Raw genomic sequence first — 17,500 nt, forward strand, 5'->3', positions numbered from 1 at the left:
TGTGTGTGTGAGTGAGTTAAAACCAATGTAAAATATTAACAAAAACTATAGTATCTAAAATACGATAATAATTAAGTAGTATCTTAGCGATGCTGCTCAACTTGGAGTAAAACTGTTTGTTGTTATCGTTTAGTTCTCAAGTCATTGTTAACTAAACAGCCAATCAGATTGAGGTACAGCGGTGATGTCACAGTAAACGTGTCACTGATTGTCGCTCTGCAGACGTCCACAGATCACCATCCTCTCTGCTGAACCGCTGCCGTCCAACTCGTGGTTCCCCGGGGCTTCTGGAGGCTTTCCTCCAGCCCCGCCCCCGGCCCCGCCCACATGGGCTGCAGGAGCCACTACTGTGCAGGTGGGTGAAGCTTGAGGAAATGATGTGTAGAGCCCGTTGTTTATTTATTTGATTGATTGGTAGGTGGATGGATGGATGGATGGATGGATGGATGGATGGATGGATGGATGGATGGATTGGTTGATGGATTGGTTGATGGATTGGTTGATGGATTGGTTGATGGATTGGTTGATTGATTGGTGCTCCTCCTCCTCCGCAGCTCCCGCCTCCCTCCTATGAGCAGGTGATCCGAGAGAAGAGCCGCGAACAGAATCTTCCCTCCTCCTCTCCGTCGTCTTCAACTCCGTCTTCTCGTCTCTCTACCTCCACCATCTCCACGCAGACGGACACGGACTCCCCCGGCCCACGATGCTCTGCGGCTCGTCCGGGTGAGAGGAGGTTTCGTCTCAGGCTGCGTTTGCAGAAAAAATGTTTTGACATTTACAGAAATGTGTTCTTTGTCCTGCAGTTCACAAACCTCCCAAACCCCCGCGGCCCTCCCTGCCTCTCCAACACACGTCTGAACCGGACCTGAAGCCTCGAGCCTTCGGTGACATCAGTCCCATAGGCCCCGCCCCCTCCACCAAGACTTCCACCCAGACGGACTTTGATGACATCAGTCCCATAGGCCCCGCCCCCTCTGCCAAGACTTCCACCCAGACTAAATTTCATGATATTAGTCCCATAGGCCCCGCCCTCTCCACCAAGACTTCCACCCAGACGGACTTTGATGACATCAGTCCCATAGGCCCCGCCCCCTCCACCAAGATTTCCACCCAGACGGACTTTGATGACATCAGTCCCATAGGCCCTACCCCCTCTGCCAAGACTTCCACCCAGATGGACTTCGATGACATCATCAATGACATCAGTCCCATAGGCCCCGCCCCCTCAGCCAAGACTTCCACCCAGATCAATTTTGATTACCCTATGAAAGAGGAGAGGAGCGCTCGCCCCAGACCACGACCGCGCTCCACCGTCGCCCTACAACCCGTCGTTTTGGACCAGCCAATGACGAAAGAGGTGAAAGTTCAGACTCTAGTGCGTCTGAAGGACGATGGGGCCGAGAGCGTGTTCGCCGGATTCGACGATGCCCCGTCGAACGTCTCCAGCAAATACCTCCAAGACCTGATGGAGGTGTTCGGCTCGGACGAAACGCACGGAGAAAGTCAAGAAAGCAAGGCGAGCGATGTAGACGAAGCCGCTTGCTCCATCACAGCACCTGAACCGTCTGAACCGTTGCGTAGACCACAACCACGGCCTAGAACTCACAAATCCAAACCCCAACTCGCACCAAAACCATCTGTCTTTGAGGTTTTTGACCCTACCGTTGAGGAAAGCCCTTCTAAACCCCTAAATCCACCCGTGCCAGCACCCAGACCCCTTTTGAGCAAACTCCAGAGTCCTCCAGAGGAGTCCAAATCGCCTGCATCCGCCCGTCCTGCCAGCGCTCCTCCTAACCAGCAGATGGCGTCCGGTTCATCTGCGAGGAGAAATTCAGAAGATCAAGCTATAAACACTCCGGTCGAGACAACACCAGTGACGACGACCGACAGGAACGTCGGAAAACGTGAGTGTCTCTAATTTACTTACTGCTAGGGCAATTCGGGGGGGGGGATTTTTATAGCTATGGCGCCCCATACGTGGCAAACTGAGATGCTCTGTGTATTCTGACAGCTTTCTATCAGAACCAGCATTAACTTGTGGAGCAGTTTGAGCTCCAGTAGCTCCTCTGTTTGATCGGACCCCACGGGCCAGCCTTCGCTCCCCACGTGCATCAATGAGCCTTGGCCGCCCATGACCCTGTGGCCGGTTCTCCACTGGTCCTTCCTTGGAGCACTTTTGATAGATACTGACCACTGCAGACCGGGAACAGCCCACAAGAGCTGCAGTTTTGGAGATGCTCTGACCCAGTCGTCTAGCCGTCACAATCTGGCCCTTGTCAAACTCGCTCAAATCCTTACGCTTGCCCATTTCTCCTGCTTCACACACATCAACTCTGAGGACAAAATGTTCACTTGCTGCCTAATATATCCCACCCACTAACAGGAGCCGTGATGAAGAGATCACCAGTGCTATTCACTTTACCGGTCATAATGTTATGCCTGATCTGCGTTTATAAAAGGATAAAACTACCAAGATTGTACCAATTACTAAAATACAAGGTGTTAATTTCCTTAATTTCAAACATTAACGTATCAATCTTTTATTTTGGTGGATAACCACAGGAAGCCCTTAAAGTTTCTCTTTTGTTTATAAGCACTTCTCGTCACGCGTTTGTGAAGATGGTTCAACACACCACATACTATATTTAATTAAATCTAGGGTTGTCCTCGAGTAAGGATTTAGCCAATCGAATCAGAATTGTCGAATCTCTCTATGGTCGACTGATAGCCGAATCATCTGTGTGTGTGTGAGTGGGTCAGGAGGGGCACAACACTAGTCAGCACGAGGGTAAAACTATTTTTATTTTCCTTTACACACTGCACACAGCAACAACTTTTAATAAAGCGACCAAAACTGCCTGCCAACTGACAGACGAACTGACAATGGCTTTCTTATTGAGGTTTAAATAGCGTAAAAGGTAATGTGGTGGATAAACATTCATAAACCGTTTTCTCATAACATGTTAAAGCCGCGATCGAAATACAGAACATCACACAAATATATAAAAGAACATTTTGATAAATAAACCTAAAAAAATACCTGCCTAGAGAGGAAAAGAACACTTTGAGTGCGTTTACATGCACGATCTGAAGCCGATTGTGCCTAAAGCGGGTGAAGGACGCGATGCTCAGCCCCGCGCCTCAGGATCTCACACCGCCACCTGACGCGCACATTATATACACGCAAACTCAATTTTGAATTGGCTGACAGATGAGCTGCACGAAAGCGCTCTGTGGTGCGGCAGGATTTTAAACAACTTCCCGAGTGGCCGCGGACAGGCGCTGAATGCTGCCGCCGGTGTGTGTACACTCATTGAACGTGTTCTAATTTTAAAGGCGCGGTGCGAAGCTCAGCGCCCTTAAAGGGGTCGCACACCGATGCTCAGCTCAGCTCAGCGCCGGGACACGTCTTTAAAATATTGAGCTCCCCCATATTGCCAAAACGATATGATCCTCGTTTCATAACACCCGCGAAGATTCGACCGTGAGATCGGTGGTCGAATCAGGCTCCGCATATCGATGCATTGAATCTTCGACTATTTGGGGTCACCCCTAATTAAATCCCAACATTTGTAATTACACAATCACACAAAGCCACATTACAGTTACGGTTTATTCTGATTATTTGTACAGCCCTAATTGATACAAATTGGTTAAATCTTGTGTAAGATTTGACCCACAACTCAGCTTTGAAGCCCATATCAAAAACCTCTGGAAGACGTCTTTCTACCATCTCAGAAATATTGCTAAACTCCGTCCAACACGAACCTTAGCAGATGCTGAAAAGCTGGTCCACGCCTTTGTCTCCTCCAGACTGGATTACTGTAACACACTTCTCATCGGGATCCCTAACAAAAGCTTGCAGAGACTGCAGTGTGTTCAGAATAGTGCAGCAAGGATCCTGTTGAGAGTTCGAAAATTCGATCACATCACACCCGTTCTCCATTCACTTCACTGGCTTCCTGGTTCCACCGGGATTGAATATAATCTCCCTTCTAACCCACCAGTGCATCTACGGAAATGCCCCCTCCTATCTGAAAGAACTTCTCACTCCTTCAACTACAGCTCGATCACTTCGTTCAACAAACTCAAACCTCCTTCATCTTCCCAAGACTAAGCTCAGCTCTATGGGTGATCGGGCTTTCTGTTCTGCCACTCCTCGGGTTTGGAGTGCCCTACCCCGACCATCTGAGGGCACCTCAAGCTCTTGAGACTTTTAAAAAAGGACTAAAAACTTTTCTTTTTGGGAGAGCTTATTTCTTTTAGCTATTTAATCTATTTGTATTTTCCCATTTTTAAATTACCTTAAAGGGGGGGGGGGGGTGAAATGCTGTTTCATACACACTGAGCTTTTTACGCTGTTAAAGACTTGGATTCCCATCCTAAACATAGAAAAAAGTTTCAAAAACAAAGTTGGACGTTTGATGAAGTATTTCTGTGTCAAAAATACTCCTTCCGGTTTCTCACAAGTTTCGGAGAGTTTTTTTCGAGTATGGCTCGGCTTGACGTTAATAGAGCGGAAGGTCCTTGTATGGGCTGTACGGGCTCTTCTCCCGGTAGGGCGCGCGCGCGTGACTAGAGCGAGAGAGGAAATGCACGCCCATAAACACTCTCAGCTGCAGATCCAGTCGTCCGTGAACACTTATGTAACGCGCCGCGCTCCACTTTATTCCTATGGGTGACGTCGAGTGACTTCAACACTTCAGCACAGCATTCTGGGAAGGCAGCGCTGCATTTGAACCGATTTGAACGCAGAAATGACGGGAAGCTTCAAGGCATCGCTTCAGTCGCGTCGCAAAGTGGATCTCCACGGTCACTGCTGTCACAGGACTTCACCAAATTATACCAAAGAAGTGTGTTTTTGACGGAGCGGTCCCAGCGATAAAGGTTCGGTCCTGCTTTAGAAGCAGCCGGTGAGTAAAACTGCTTCAGATGTCTGTGCTGTCGGCTATCGTCGCGTGAGTAAACATCAGTAAACGACACGATCGCGTGCTTCGTCATTCAAATGCGCTAACGGACTCCATTGATGTTCTCTGTATAACGTTACACTAGTCTGACGTGCAAAACCGTTTCGCTTGCTACTGCTAAGGTTTAGTCGCATACAATAGTCCATAAACCGAATCATGTCCTCATAAACTGCGAGTAAACACACAAATGTGGACAGGCCACTAAATACAGTCCATACCACAGAGACGGACGTCCTGCTGCTGCTGTTTCTCCTGTTCAGTTTATTTCAGCCTCCGGATCTGATTCTGGATCATATCTATTAGCTGAGATCGATAGCCATGGGTTTCTCCACGCTTGAGGACGTCACTGCTTTGCGCATTCGTCATTCTTTAGCTCCGCCCACTCGATACGCCTCGTCAATCTTTAGCTCCGCCCACTCGATACGCCTCGTCATTCTTTAGCTCCGCCCACTCGATACGCCTCGTCATTCTTTAGCTCCGCCCACTCGATACGCCTCACCATTCTTCAGCTCCGCCCACTCCATACGCCTCGTCATTCTTTAGCTCCGCCCACACGATACGCCTCCAGCCGCTCGTTTTTTTCATCGGTACAGCCCATATTTCTTTTATAAATATAATAAAACTAAAGACTTTTCGGAGATATGAAGGATGCAATACTACTCTATAGGTACTCAAGATTGACATGAGATTGACTGAAACGGTGTCCCCCCCCCTTTAACTGTAGCACTTTGAGATTTGTTACAAATGTAAAGTGCAATACAAATAAAATGTATTATTATTATTTATTATTAAATCAAAGTTCTGTCGAAGATTTAATGTGGTGAAACTCATAAACTTTGTCAAATCCAGCAACTAGTTAATCCGTCTGGTGCTTGTAAACACAACTTTTTGGATACTGTGGATGTATTACGAGGTGCAGGAGCGCAACTTAACGTTTAATGAGCGTCTGTGTTTATATGCAGGTCCATTAGTTCCCAAACACTCCCGGCCGCCTCCACCTGTGCTCAGGAAGACTGCGCCCCCCTCACAGGTGATGCTATATCTGTTCATAATCCACCCTTATGAGGATGTTTCCATATTAGCATGAGCATTTCAGAGGGATTAGATGTTTATGATGTGTGTGTGTGTGTGTGTGTCCAGGCCGCTGTGGATGTCATCGCCTCAGTTCCTTCTCTCCCTCCGAGGTACCTCAGCGTTTTTCCTCCAGGATGAACAATCTGGTTTGTTTTGTCCCATCTGTCATTCTTTCTGTTTGTGTCTCAGACCCAGTGGCGGTAGACTCCTCCCCCTCCGTCCTCCTCCAATCAAAGTAGCCAAACCTGCAGGCTCCGCCTCCTCCCCTGCTGCGACCAATCAGCCGCCAAGTAGCAGGGTTTCAAAGCGAGCCCCGCCCCTCCCACCCCGACCCAAACCAGGACATCCGCTTTATGAGCGTTATTCTGTGAGTGTTTTTTAGAGTATTTGAGAAGAACTCCAGGAAAATGTCTTGTTTATTATTTGAGGGATACGATATTTACTCACATTCATGTCATTCTTATGCTCTATCAAAATTATTTTTGTTATTTTAACCCTCTGATGCTCTTTTCTCAATAAATGAGTGCATTGGAAATTAATTTTAAAAAAAAAAGCTTTTGGTACTGCGCCCAAACACAATCTCACCAAAAGCTCATTTATTGAGATCTCAACCTCAAATGTGGAACATGACATAACATATATATATATATATATATATATATATATATATATATATATATATATATATATTTCATATAAAAATGTAAAATTTTATTTTTGTGCATTTTTCATAACAATAAACGTAAAATTATGTAACTCTTTTTAAGTTCACTTTTTAAAACTTGATCAGCAATAATCTGCCAAGTGTTGTCTTGAAAAAAGACCAAACTTTAGTCGGTGCTCCAAAACATTCAAGATTTATGAAGTTATTAGTATTTTTAAAGGGGTACTTCAGCGCTGGGAAGATGAATCTGTATTTAAACTGGGTCATCAATGCAGTAGAAATGTGAAATTATTTTTGAATTTGGTGCTTTCTAGACTGAGAAAAGACAGAAAATGTATTTTTGTCTCATGGGGATGAAAGACTACAATTCCCAGAATGCTTCGCTGCCCTGTGAGGCCATTCCCAAAGCCACCGCTACTGGATTACTGTGACTGAGATAGAGAAGACACTACAATTAAAAACTGAACGTGTGTGTTCAATATAACGATGGAGTCGCCGCGCGAGTCTCACAGCACTGAGCACTAACTGCAGGAGTCAGATAAATGAGCTGATGAGCTCATGATGAGAGCTGAGGTAATCGCGACTACACTCGCGGCATACATTCACAACGCGAGTTCAGTCTGGCGCGTTTCAGTTCATGCCTTTGCAAGCTTAACTTTCATAGAAATTAATTTGAGAAGTTAAAAGACTTCCATTGCTCACCATAGCTCCGTTTAAATGAGTGCCTGAGCTGAGCTGAGCTGTGAGTGTGATCTCCATCCCTCATGCGCGGGTTCAAAACATGCGGAAATGGCTCCCTCTGCTGGCTGTAGTCTTTAGCCTTTGGCCAAACGTTCCTCCTCAAATATCGTAATTTGCGTCATAGGAGGAATTTTTCCAGAAATAAAATGCATAAATCTCTCGTCTCAGGGAGATATGAGGGGGGAAAGCACAATCATTTGAATATACTCCAGGGTTTCTACTGATACAAAGCCATATGCTAATCGCTGAAGTAACCCTTTAAGGTCTGTGCTCACAAAGTGAATAAATGGATTATAAATACACTGTAAATATAATTTAGTACCATAAAATCCCCTAAAAATACAAAACATTCAAAAGAAACATCATATTAAAATATAGTACATTCATTTCATTGAAATAAAAAGAATTGGTAATTTGACTGACACGTGAACAGCACCAGAGGATTAATTAAGCTGAAATAAAATATAAATGTTGCCTTGACAACTAACTGAAAGAAATCACTTTAAATTGAAGCACTACAATTACTCAAACTAAAACCGAGATAAACATACACTGAAGCCACAAAGAAATAATAAACATAACAAAAGCTTAAAGAAAATTATTAAAAACTTAAAATGAAAACCAAATATATATATTTGACATATAATGAATTATAATCAAAATTAGTGTTATTTTTGTATTAATTATATACTATTATATATCGAGTATATATATATATTTATATATATATATATAATAGTATATAATTAATACAAAAATAACACTAATTTTGATTATGATTCATTTAAGGCAAGAATTAAATCACACACTGGTCAGTTTTGAGATTATGAGCCATTTTGCCTCCATTACATGTCTTCTTTCAGATTAGTGGAAAGATAACATCCTAAATCCACATTTAAGTCTTTATTTTATTTCACTTTATGTATTAGCGTCTGTAGATTTTGATTATAATTCATATATTTAAAGAGTTGTTCCTCCACTTCAGCTGCACTTATACACACCAAAACTTACAGTTTTATTCCTGACTATAATCTGAAGGTTTCTACTGAGGGGTTTGTTCATATATCATTCACACTGATTTATAGAACCGTTTTTTCATAAAATATGTTTTTTCTGTGCGTTTCACAGTATTTTCTTATTTATGGAGTAATAAAAAAAGATATCTCTCAGTAAAATCCTTTATCTCTAGTATGGCAACAAACTCAAACAAGAGATTTGATCCTGGCTTTATCTAATGTTCAGATTTATGCTTGGGAAATAATGCATATTTAATGAGATTCACACATTTAAAGTTGTAATACAAAACAATTGTCTTAATTTACTGTGATTAGTCGACTGATGAAAGTATGGCAAATATACAATAGGTAACATTTAGTAGTAATAATCTCTCTCTGAGCCGCTGCTCTCAAATATAACTCGTTTCATTAAAAATGGTGCCTTCGGACATGCCATTGGCCAATCGTCTTTGGTTCTCACGTCATGTGACCAATGACCAGTGACCAACCCTTACGCTGCAATTTAAAAACATATCGCCGTGTGATTTTCAGTGTATTAGGTCTGATCCTCACAACTTTTTTTAAAAGTTTGATGTATAAATAAGCATATCGGACATTAAATCTCTATGATTTACTGAAGAACGAACGGCATAAGGCCGGAAAAAATTATGACGAATGTTCATTTAAATGTTTTAAGGAAGGAAGTGTATAAATAATTCAGAAACACAGTGAAAGCAGCCGGATTTATAGTGGATATTATTGTTGTTTATGTGTTTGTGCACTAGAGCAAAGTTCAAGGAGATTCAGAGGAGAAGAGCAAAGAGGAACCATTGGAGGAGACCTCCTTCCAGGTCAACACACACACACACTCACACACACACTCACACAGACAAACACTCACACACACAAACACACACACTCACTCACACAGACAGAAACACACACACACACACACACACACACACACACACACACACACACACACAGTCACTCACACAGACAGAAACACACACACACACACACACTCTCACAAACACACACACACACACACACACACACTCTCACAAACACACACACACACACAGACAGAAACACTCACACACACACTCTCACAAACACAAACACACACACACACACTCTCACAAACACACACACACACACACACACTCTCACAAACACACACACACACACTCTCACAAACACACACACACACACACACACACACTCTCACAAACACACACACACACACACTCACACAGACAGGAACACACACAGACAGAAACACAGACACACACTCTCACAAACACACACACTCACACACACAGACAGAAACACACACACACTCACGTAGACAGAAACACACACACACACACACACACTCACAAACACACACACTCACACACACAGACAAACACTCACACTCACACAAACAGAAACACACACACACTCACACAGATAGAAACACACACACACACTCTCACAAACACACACACACACTCACACTCACACACACACACAGACAAACACTCACACACACGCATACACACACAAACACACACACACACACACAGAGACAGAAACACACACACACAGTCACACAGACAGAAACACACAGACTCACACTCTCACAAACACACACACACACACACACACACACACACACACAGACAGAAACACACACACACACACTCTCACAAACACACACACTCACACACACACACAGACAAACACTCACACACACGCGTACACACACAAACACACATGCATACATACACACACACACACACACTCACACAGACAGAAACACACACACACACAAACACACACTGACCGAATATAAATACATACACATCCACACACGCACATTCTCACACATACACACACACACATTCTCACACATACACACATTCACACATACTCACATACACACACACACAAACACTCTCACACACAAATATACACATATAAATACATACACATCCACACACACACATTCTCACACATACACACATTCTCTTACACACACACACACTTGCAAATAATTTTTATATCCTGAAATATTTCCTGCTTCAGGAAGAGCAGCTGATTGTCCTCGATGACAGCCCCATCCTACAAACACCGTCGAATACACTCCACGACCTCTGCCTCTCAGAGGTCAAAGGTCAAGATGTGCCCGTCAGTGAGGTTCAGCTGGAAGACACGGACCAATCGGAGCAGCAGATCCAGCAAGACAGGTGAGACATGATGAGAAATACACAATTACACTGTTTAATATTGTCATTTAAAGGGGTGGTTCTGTGGTTTTTTTCTAGGCTTGGTTGTGTTTAACAACCCTAGGCTGGGGCGCAGTATCATAGATATGTATACGTAGATACCTCATTAGCGACAGTTTCTATGGGCCGCTATACGTTAGCCGTCCGCCATTTTAGAACGGTCAAAGCCGGTCGCGAACGCACTTTGTGACCATTCAAATGTCACACTGCACGCGCAAGCTATGGGCAGAAGCAGTGCATGTGGAGAGCGGGAGCCGCGCGCCGACGTTCGTCCGTTGGGCATTCTGCCGGCGCTCACCTCGCTGATCACTCGCACCTGAAACGTGTATTACAAATACAGACTTTAATATCGTCCATTCTGTCACATTTATCGGTGTTCTCCTCCGAGATGAGCTTTGAATTATGACAGGCAGCCAGGGCCGGCTCTAGCTCTTTGGTTGCCCTAGGCGAGATGGAGTTCTGTGGCCCCCCCACCCCTTCATTGTCAGTGAAGTTATGTTTGCAATACGTAGATGTGGCAGGCAGCGGGGCGAGGGACCGTGAGAGCGGGCCGGTGACGAGTGTTAATGAGTACCAGCTGCGTGACACACCGGTCTCGTCTCGCGGCCGAGGGACGGGAGCATAAAAGGAGGAGCGACGGCAGCGGAAGACGAGAGAGGACCAGGCCTGGACTTTATGTTGAGTTTTGTTTAAGTTTTATTATATGTGTGTGGGCAGTAGGGCTGTAACGATACACCAAACCCACGATTCGGTTCGTACCACGATTTTTGACCCACGGTACGATACAAACCTCGATAGGGGGGGAACAAAACAGTTCAAAAGATATTTTGAGGGAAAAAAAATTAATTTATTAAATAACATTTGAAGAACCTGTATAAACTGAACACCAAATAACAATATTAACTATGCAAATTATTAACAAAATACCTAAGTAAATTAAACTATATAGCCAAAGCTATAACACTTCTGTTTTCTTTGTAATAAAATACTGTTGAAAAACAAACAGAACTAAAGTCCATAGTGGAGATGATTCGAGCATTTTGAAAATTCTTCTTCAATCAATCTTACATTTACAAAGAACAATGGCTAATGTTTTTTCGCACTGAGGTAACTGAGGCTTACTCTCTGTGGCTCTCTAGCGCGTGTTTGGGCGGGGTTTGCTATTTGCCAATTGGCCGTGATATAGCCTAGTGTGCGGTTATGGTCATATAGCTGTCTGTGGCACGGGACGTCCATCCATCGGTGGTGATTGCGATGGATTCAGCAGTACTCAACCCTTCCTCCACCTTAGCCTTCGTTTTCTCCAGAAGTTTTGGTAGCACATTTTGAGAGAAATGCGCCCGGCTCAGTAATGCATAACGGGGCTCGAGCACACTAAGTAAATAGGCTACGTGAATCCCTCGTTTTCAACAACCGAAAAAGGGCGCATATCCAGTGACATGATTCCAATTGCATCTGTAATTTTTTGTGCACGACCTGAATTGGCTGGAAACTTTGCTTGGAATAAACTAGGCAGTGTAGGCTGCTGCTGTTGGGTTGTGGGGACACACTGCAAGCGTGCCGTGAGCGTCTCGGCTGCGTGGCGTGTCCGTTTTTATTTCGGCTCTCATCTTAACCGGTTAGATAGGGCTGGTCGATTCCGAAATTTTTGGAATCGATTCCGATTCCAATTCCTGTTTCCGGAATTGACGGAGTCGTTTCCAAGAATCGATTCCCCACTGTTGTTTTCGATTCCTTTTCGATTCTTCGTTTTTTAACAAAATCGATGGTGAACCTAGTTCCGCAGTGACCGCAGGATGCAAGGATGTAGAAAGTATCCTTCTCCGAAACTTTATTTGTAAAATGATGATACATTTCCATAACTCTGATGAATTTTAAATGATGGATTCTCCTGAAATAGCCCATATAGCCCAGAAGTAAATGTGATTTAGCCTAATAAATCAAAAGGATAGCGCATTATTCATGGATGTGCATTTATTGCATGACCCAGAAAGAAAAAGTTTTTTGAATTTTGTATTTTTTCATGTCATTAGATTGTTTAGAGCATAAGAAACAAATGGACAGATTATTTTTTTGTAAAATTATATTATATTCATATTTTATGATATGTCCTCTGTAGTTGACACCAGGACTCAGTTGTTAAATTTTTTTAATGAAATGATATTGCATGTATAGGCAAAAACAATGGGATTTATTTTTAATTCACGAATACATTTTTAAGTTTCAGGATTTTTTTAAAACAAACTTTTTTTAAAGATGATTCTGAGCTATGTTATAAAAGATATAACTGAATGCTTTGATATGCCATCTTACTTTATGCAATATGTGGGTAAAATGGCCATACTTGGATTTTCCCATTCAATACAATGTATCGGTATATTGCATCTGATTTGCAAATTATTGTGTTCTTGGTGCAACATGTAATGAAAAAAAGAAGTGTAATAAGGGGAGTAATAATTGGCAACATTTTCAAAATAATATGTAATATTTCATAGGAATATTGATATGTAATTTATTTTTCTATTTACTTGTTGTGTCTCCAAAATGCCTTATAAACATGATTTAAGCCCCAGTGTCCTCTACAGTGGACATTTATGAAATCAATGCCCTGTTTTGTAACAAAGAGTCATATTTAGATTAGAAACCCCATAGCATTTTCCTGAGATGTTGATTTATAACAAACAATTAGAAAATTAATCAGATTTAAATTATAATTACAAAATATGATCATATTTCCATAAGAGTGCTAAACATTAATGTCAGCCATTTTTAAAGACCAAGAAGTTGTTGTTGTCCTGGTGACACCTCCAAACATTTGGTATCTTTGCAAAGCCCTGAATGTGCTCTATAAAGGACATCCTGACTCAAAACTGTGACGTGTGTGATGTCACAGAAACTCACTAAAATATAATGTCCACTACAGAGGACAAAAGTCTATTACTGGGTCCCAGGAGGTTAAAACTACATGACATGTCTAAAATGCATGTGCACAGTTAAGTTAAATGACTACGTTCAAATAAGTGCTTTTGCACAGAATGTACGAGGCAAAATAACCACAATATTAACAAAACCAATAATATAAGAGTGCGCAGTTTATTTGTCAATCAGATGCGCGAGCAAGTTGCGTTCATTACTATAGCAACATAGACTCGGTCATTAAGCTGTACTAGGCGCATTTTCTTCTATTTTTTTTACAGTCTATGATTTTCTTTCCGTTATCAATGGATTAAAGAGAAAAAACAAAAGAAAATAGAAAATTAAAATAAGACCCTCACATCTGCATCTGTAAGCAGCGATCAAAACCTACCGTTGTGGACAACAGAACCATTTCACAATTTAAAATTATGGAGTTTTTGTGTGCAAAATGTAGCAAACTTGTCCACGATGCAGGATCACAGAAGGAAACAATGACAATAAACACTATTAAACTCAGTGAATGAAAGGTATAGTAATAATCAGCGATATGCGTTCACATACGGCTTGATTTGAACGTTTCATACCATAAAAATAAGTAGTTAGAATTACGTTCTAGTGACGTCATCACGCAATGACGCAAAAAAAAAAACAGCTGAATTGCTTTATTTTTAACTCGTTATCTGAAACTAACTGTTCAAAAGAACCTTTTGCAAAAATGTAATAGACTTCCAATCATTATTAGTAAGCGAGAGACAAGTGAATAAAGAGGAGTCGATTCCCAACGCCTTGGAATCGAGTAATCGATTCTTTTTGGAATCGATTCCCAGCTCTACGGTTAGAGTTTGCATAATGCATGCGTGACACGCACGGAAAACGCGTGCATGCTTCAAATAGAAGAGAGTGCCTATTTTTAACTCGACACGCGAGCGTGTTGGAAGCGTTTCCAGGCAAAATGGAATAGGAAAAGATGTTTATATGTCATTTTGACACTAATGCATATTAATAAAATCCGGTTGGGGAAGCTTCTCGAAACACTTACGACAAATTGTGTGGGTCTTGTCAACTACACGATTGCCATCCTTGTTCTCCACCGGCGAAATGTTGCCACACTGCTGACTTAAAAGTTGGACCTGGACAGGAAGTATAATTCTGGGAGTTGGAAGGGGTGTGTCGCGATTCTGCCTTCTCACATCGCGATACAGGTTCGTGGACCTGCATATTGCGATTTTGATTTCATATCGCATATCGTTACAGCCCTAGTGGGCAGTCGTCCGTGAGGGCATGGGCGTAGGAAGCAAATAAAAAGTGGGTGGGTCAGTAAGGCAAAATATGATAGGCGGGGGAATTGTTTTGCGGGGGGTCAAATGATTTCATAGATGTGATTTCCTGCATTATGGTGCGTTTGAGGCCATATCTCTTTCCAAAAAAGACCTCAATCCAGTCAATACCAATAGTCTAATAAAAAGGCTATATTCATTTAACTGCCATAGACATCAACAGTTTCACAGATAATGATAATGAACAAGTTGCATGTTTCTTATGCTCCGTGGCCAGACAGAAAAAGTGCTGTTTTCTAAACGATTGATTGGGCCAGACAAAATTACAGAAATCACTGAAATATTTACCGTGGTTATAGAGTAGGGGTAAGACGCATTAAGTTTTGACGCAAATCGATCAGAGGTTCGAATCCGCCTTTTGCCACACTCGCTCTACTCCATTTCCCCATCACATATCAGATCGGAAAGGTATTTATTTTCAATACAAAAAGAGAAACTATTAGAAAAGGGGAAATAACGCGTTTAACATGTTTAATTATAAGTTTCTAGGTTAAGGGGTAGTCAAGGTAAACAGACGTGCTGAATTAGAGACGATAAAAGTGAGTGGGGCCAATATCATTGGTCTTAAAAAGTGGGTGGGTCTTGTCCCACCCACACACAATGGTTCCGACGCCCATGCGTGAGGGGCTGTCCGCGGTTTTACTTTCGTTTTGTTTATTTATTTTGAATTAAAGTTTTGAACGTTTGCCGGTTCCCGCCTCCTTCCTGTCCAGTTAAGAACTTTGTTACAGTAGAAAACTAGCAAGTGATAGCTTAGTAACAATATTAATAATTTTAATAAAATTAATATTAGTTGATAATATTTATAATACCAAGTAAATTTATTTTGTTTGACAACTTATTTGCCGAGATAAGAAGGCTAACCTCTATATTGGGCTTTCTTTAGATCTTCTTCCTTTCTCTTTTTCCGTCCCTGTGCATCCGCGGGTTTAGACGCCTTATTTTTGATGAATGCGCAAGATGAGCTCTTCCCTGACCGAATGCCTGACCAATAATCAATAATCACCATCAATTCAATCTAATAATCAGGTTGATAAGTAATTAAACGTGTGGCTGAGGGGGCGCCCTATGATGATCATGTTTAATAAACATTATGTTGTATTTTGCTTGTTCCGATTCGATGCTTAATGGGAAGTAATGGGCGGCACTAGAGTGCGCTCACGCTAGGGCTGGGAATCGATTCCATCGCGGGGAATCGACTCCTCTTTATTCACCTGTCTCTCGCTTACTAATAATGATTGGAAGTCTATTACATTTTTGCAAAAGGTTCTTTTGAACAGTTAGTTTCAGATAACGAGTTAAAAATAAAGCAATTCAGCATTTTTTTTTTTTTTTGTCATTGCGTGATGACGTCACTAGAACGTAATTCTAACTACTTATTTTTATGGTATGAAACGTTCAAATCAAGCCGTATGTGAACGCATATCGCTGATTATTACTATACCTCTCATTCACTGAGTTTAATAGTGTTTATTGTCATTGTTTCCTTCTGTGATCCTGCATCGTGGACAAGTTTGCTACATTTTGCACACAAAAAACTCCATAATTTTAAATCGTGAAATGGTTCTGTTGTCCACAACGGTAGGTTTTGAGCGCTGCTTACAGATGCAGATGTGAGGGTCTTATTTTAATTTTCTATTTTCTTTTCTTTAATTTTCTTTAATCCATTGATAACGGAAAGAAAATGCGCCTAGACTAGAGTACAGCTTAATGACGAGTCTAATGTTGCTATAGTAATGAACGCAACTTGCTCGCGCATCTGATTGACAAATAAACTGCGCACTCTTATATTATTGTTTTCTTTAATATTGTGGTTATTTTGCCTCGTACATTCTGTGCAAAAGAACTTATTTGAACGTAGTCCTTTAACTTAACTGTGCACATGCATTTTAGACATGTCATGTAGTTTTAAACATGCAATAAATGCACATCCATGAATAATGCGCTATCCTTTTGATTTATTAGGCTAAATCGCATTTACTACTGGGCTATATGGGCCATTTCAGGAGAATCCATCATTTAAAATTCATCAGAGTTATGAAAATGTATCATCATTTTACAAATAAAGTTTCGGAGAAGGATACTTTCTACATCCTTGCATCCTGCAGTCACTGCGGAACTAGGTTCACCATCGATTTTGTTAAAAAAAGAAGAATCGAAAAGGAATCGAAAACAACAGTGCGGAATCGATTCTTGGAAACAGGACCCTAGCAACCACATAGCAACGTCATAGCAACCACCCAGAACACCATAGCAACTGCCTAGCAACCACCCAGAATACCCTAGCAACTGCCTAGCGACCACCTAGCAACCACCTAGAACACCCTAGCAACCGCCTAGCAACCACCAAAAACACCCTAGCAACATGCTAATTGTGTTAGCATCATGATAGCAAAATGCTAATCATGTTAGCATCATGTTAACAACATGCTAATCATGTTAGCATCATGCTAACAAAATGCTAATCATGTTAGCATCATGCTAACAAATTGCTAATCATGTGGTTAGCAACATTCTAATCATGTTAACATTA

At 41.9% G+C, this 17,500-nt stretch overlaps 1 protein-coding gene across 1 annotated transcript in view; it reads left to right on the forward strand.

Moving 5' to 3' along the window:
• The window catches only part of wu:fy63c09 (uncharacterized protein LOC797544 homolog), a 33,673-nt gene that overhangs the window by 11,071 nt on the left and 5,102 nt on the right, over positions 1–17,500 (forward strand). Inside the window, exons 5-12 of the mRNA XM_067445360.1 lie at positions 223–355; positions 555–723; positions 804–1,904; positions 5,930–5,997; positions 6,108–6,151; positions 6,231–6,408; positions 9,227–9,292; positions 10,515–10,675. Coding sequence (XP_067301461.1) covers positions 223–355; positions 555–723; positions 804–1,904; positions 5,930–5,997; positions 6,108–6,151; positions 6,231–6,408; positions 9,227–9,292; positions 10,515–10,675 — 1,920 coding nt within the window. The remainder of the gene's footprint in view (positions 1–222; positions 356–554; positions 724–803; positions 1,905–5,929; positions 5,998–6,107; positions 6,152–6,230; positions 6,409–9,226; positions 9,293–10,514; positions 10,676–17,500) is intronic.

The sequence above is a fragment of the Pseudorasbora parva genome, chromosome 6 (genome assembly GCF_024679245.1).
Source record: "Pseudorasbora parva isolate DD20220531a chromosome 6, ASM2467924v1, whole genome shotgun sequence".
In the NCBI taxonomy this organism is placed as follows: Eukaryota; Metazoa; Chordata; class Actinopteri; order Cypriniformes; family Gobionidae; genus Pseudorasbora; species Pseudorasbora parva.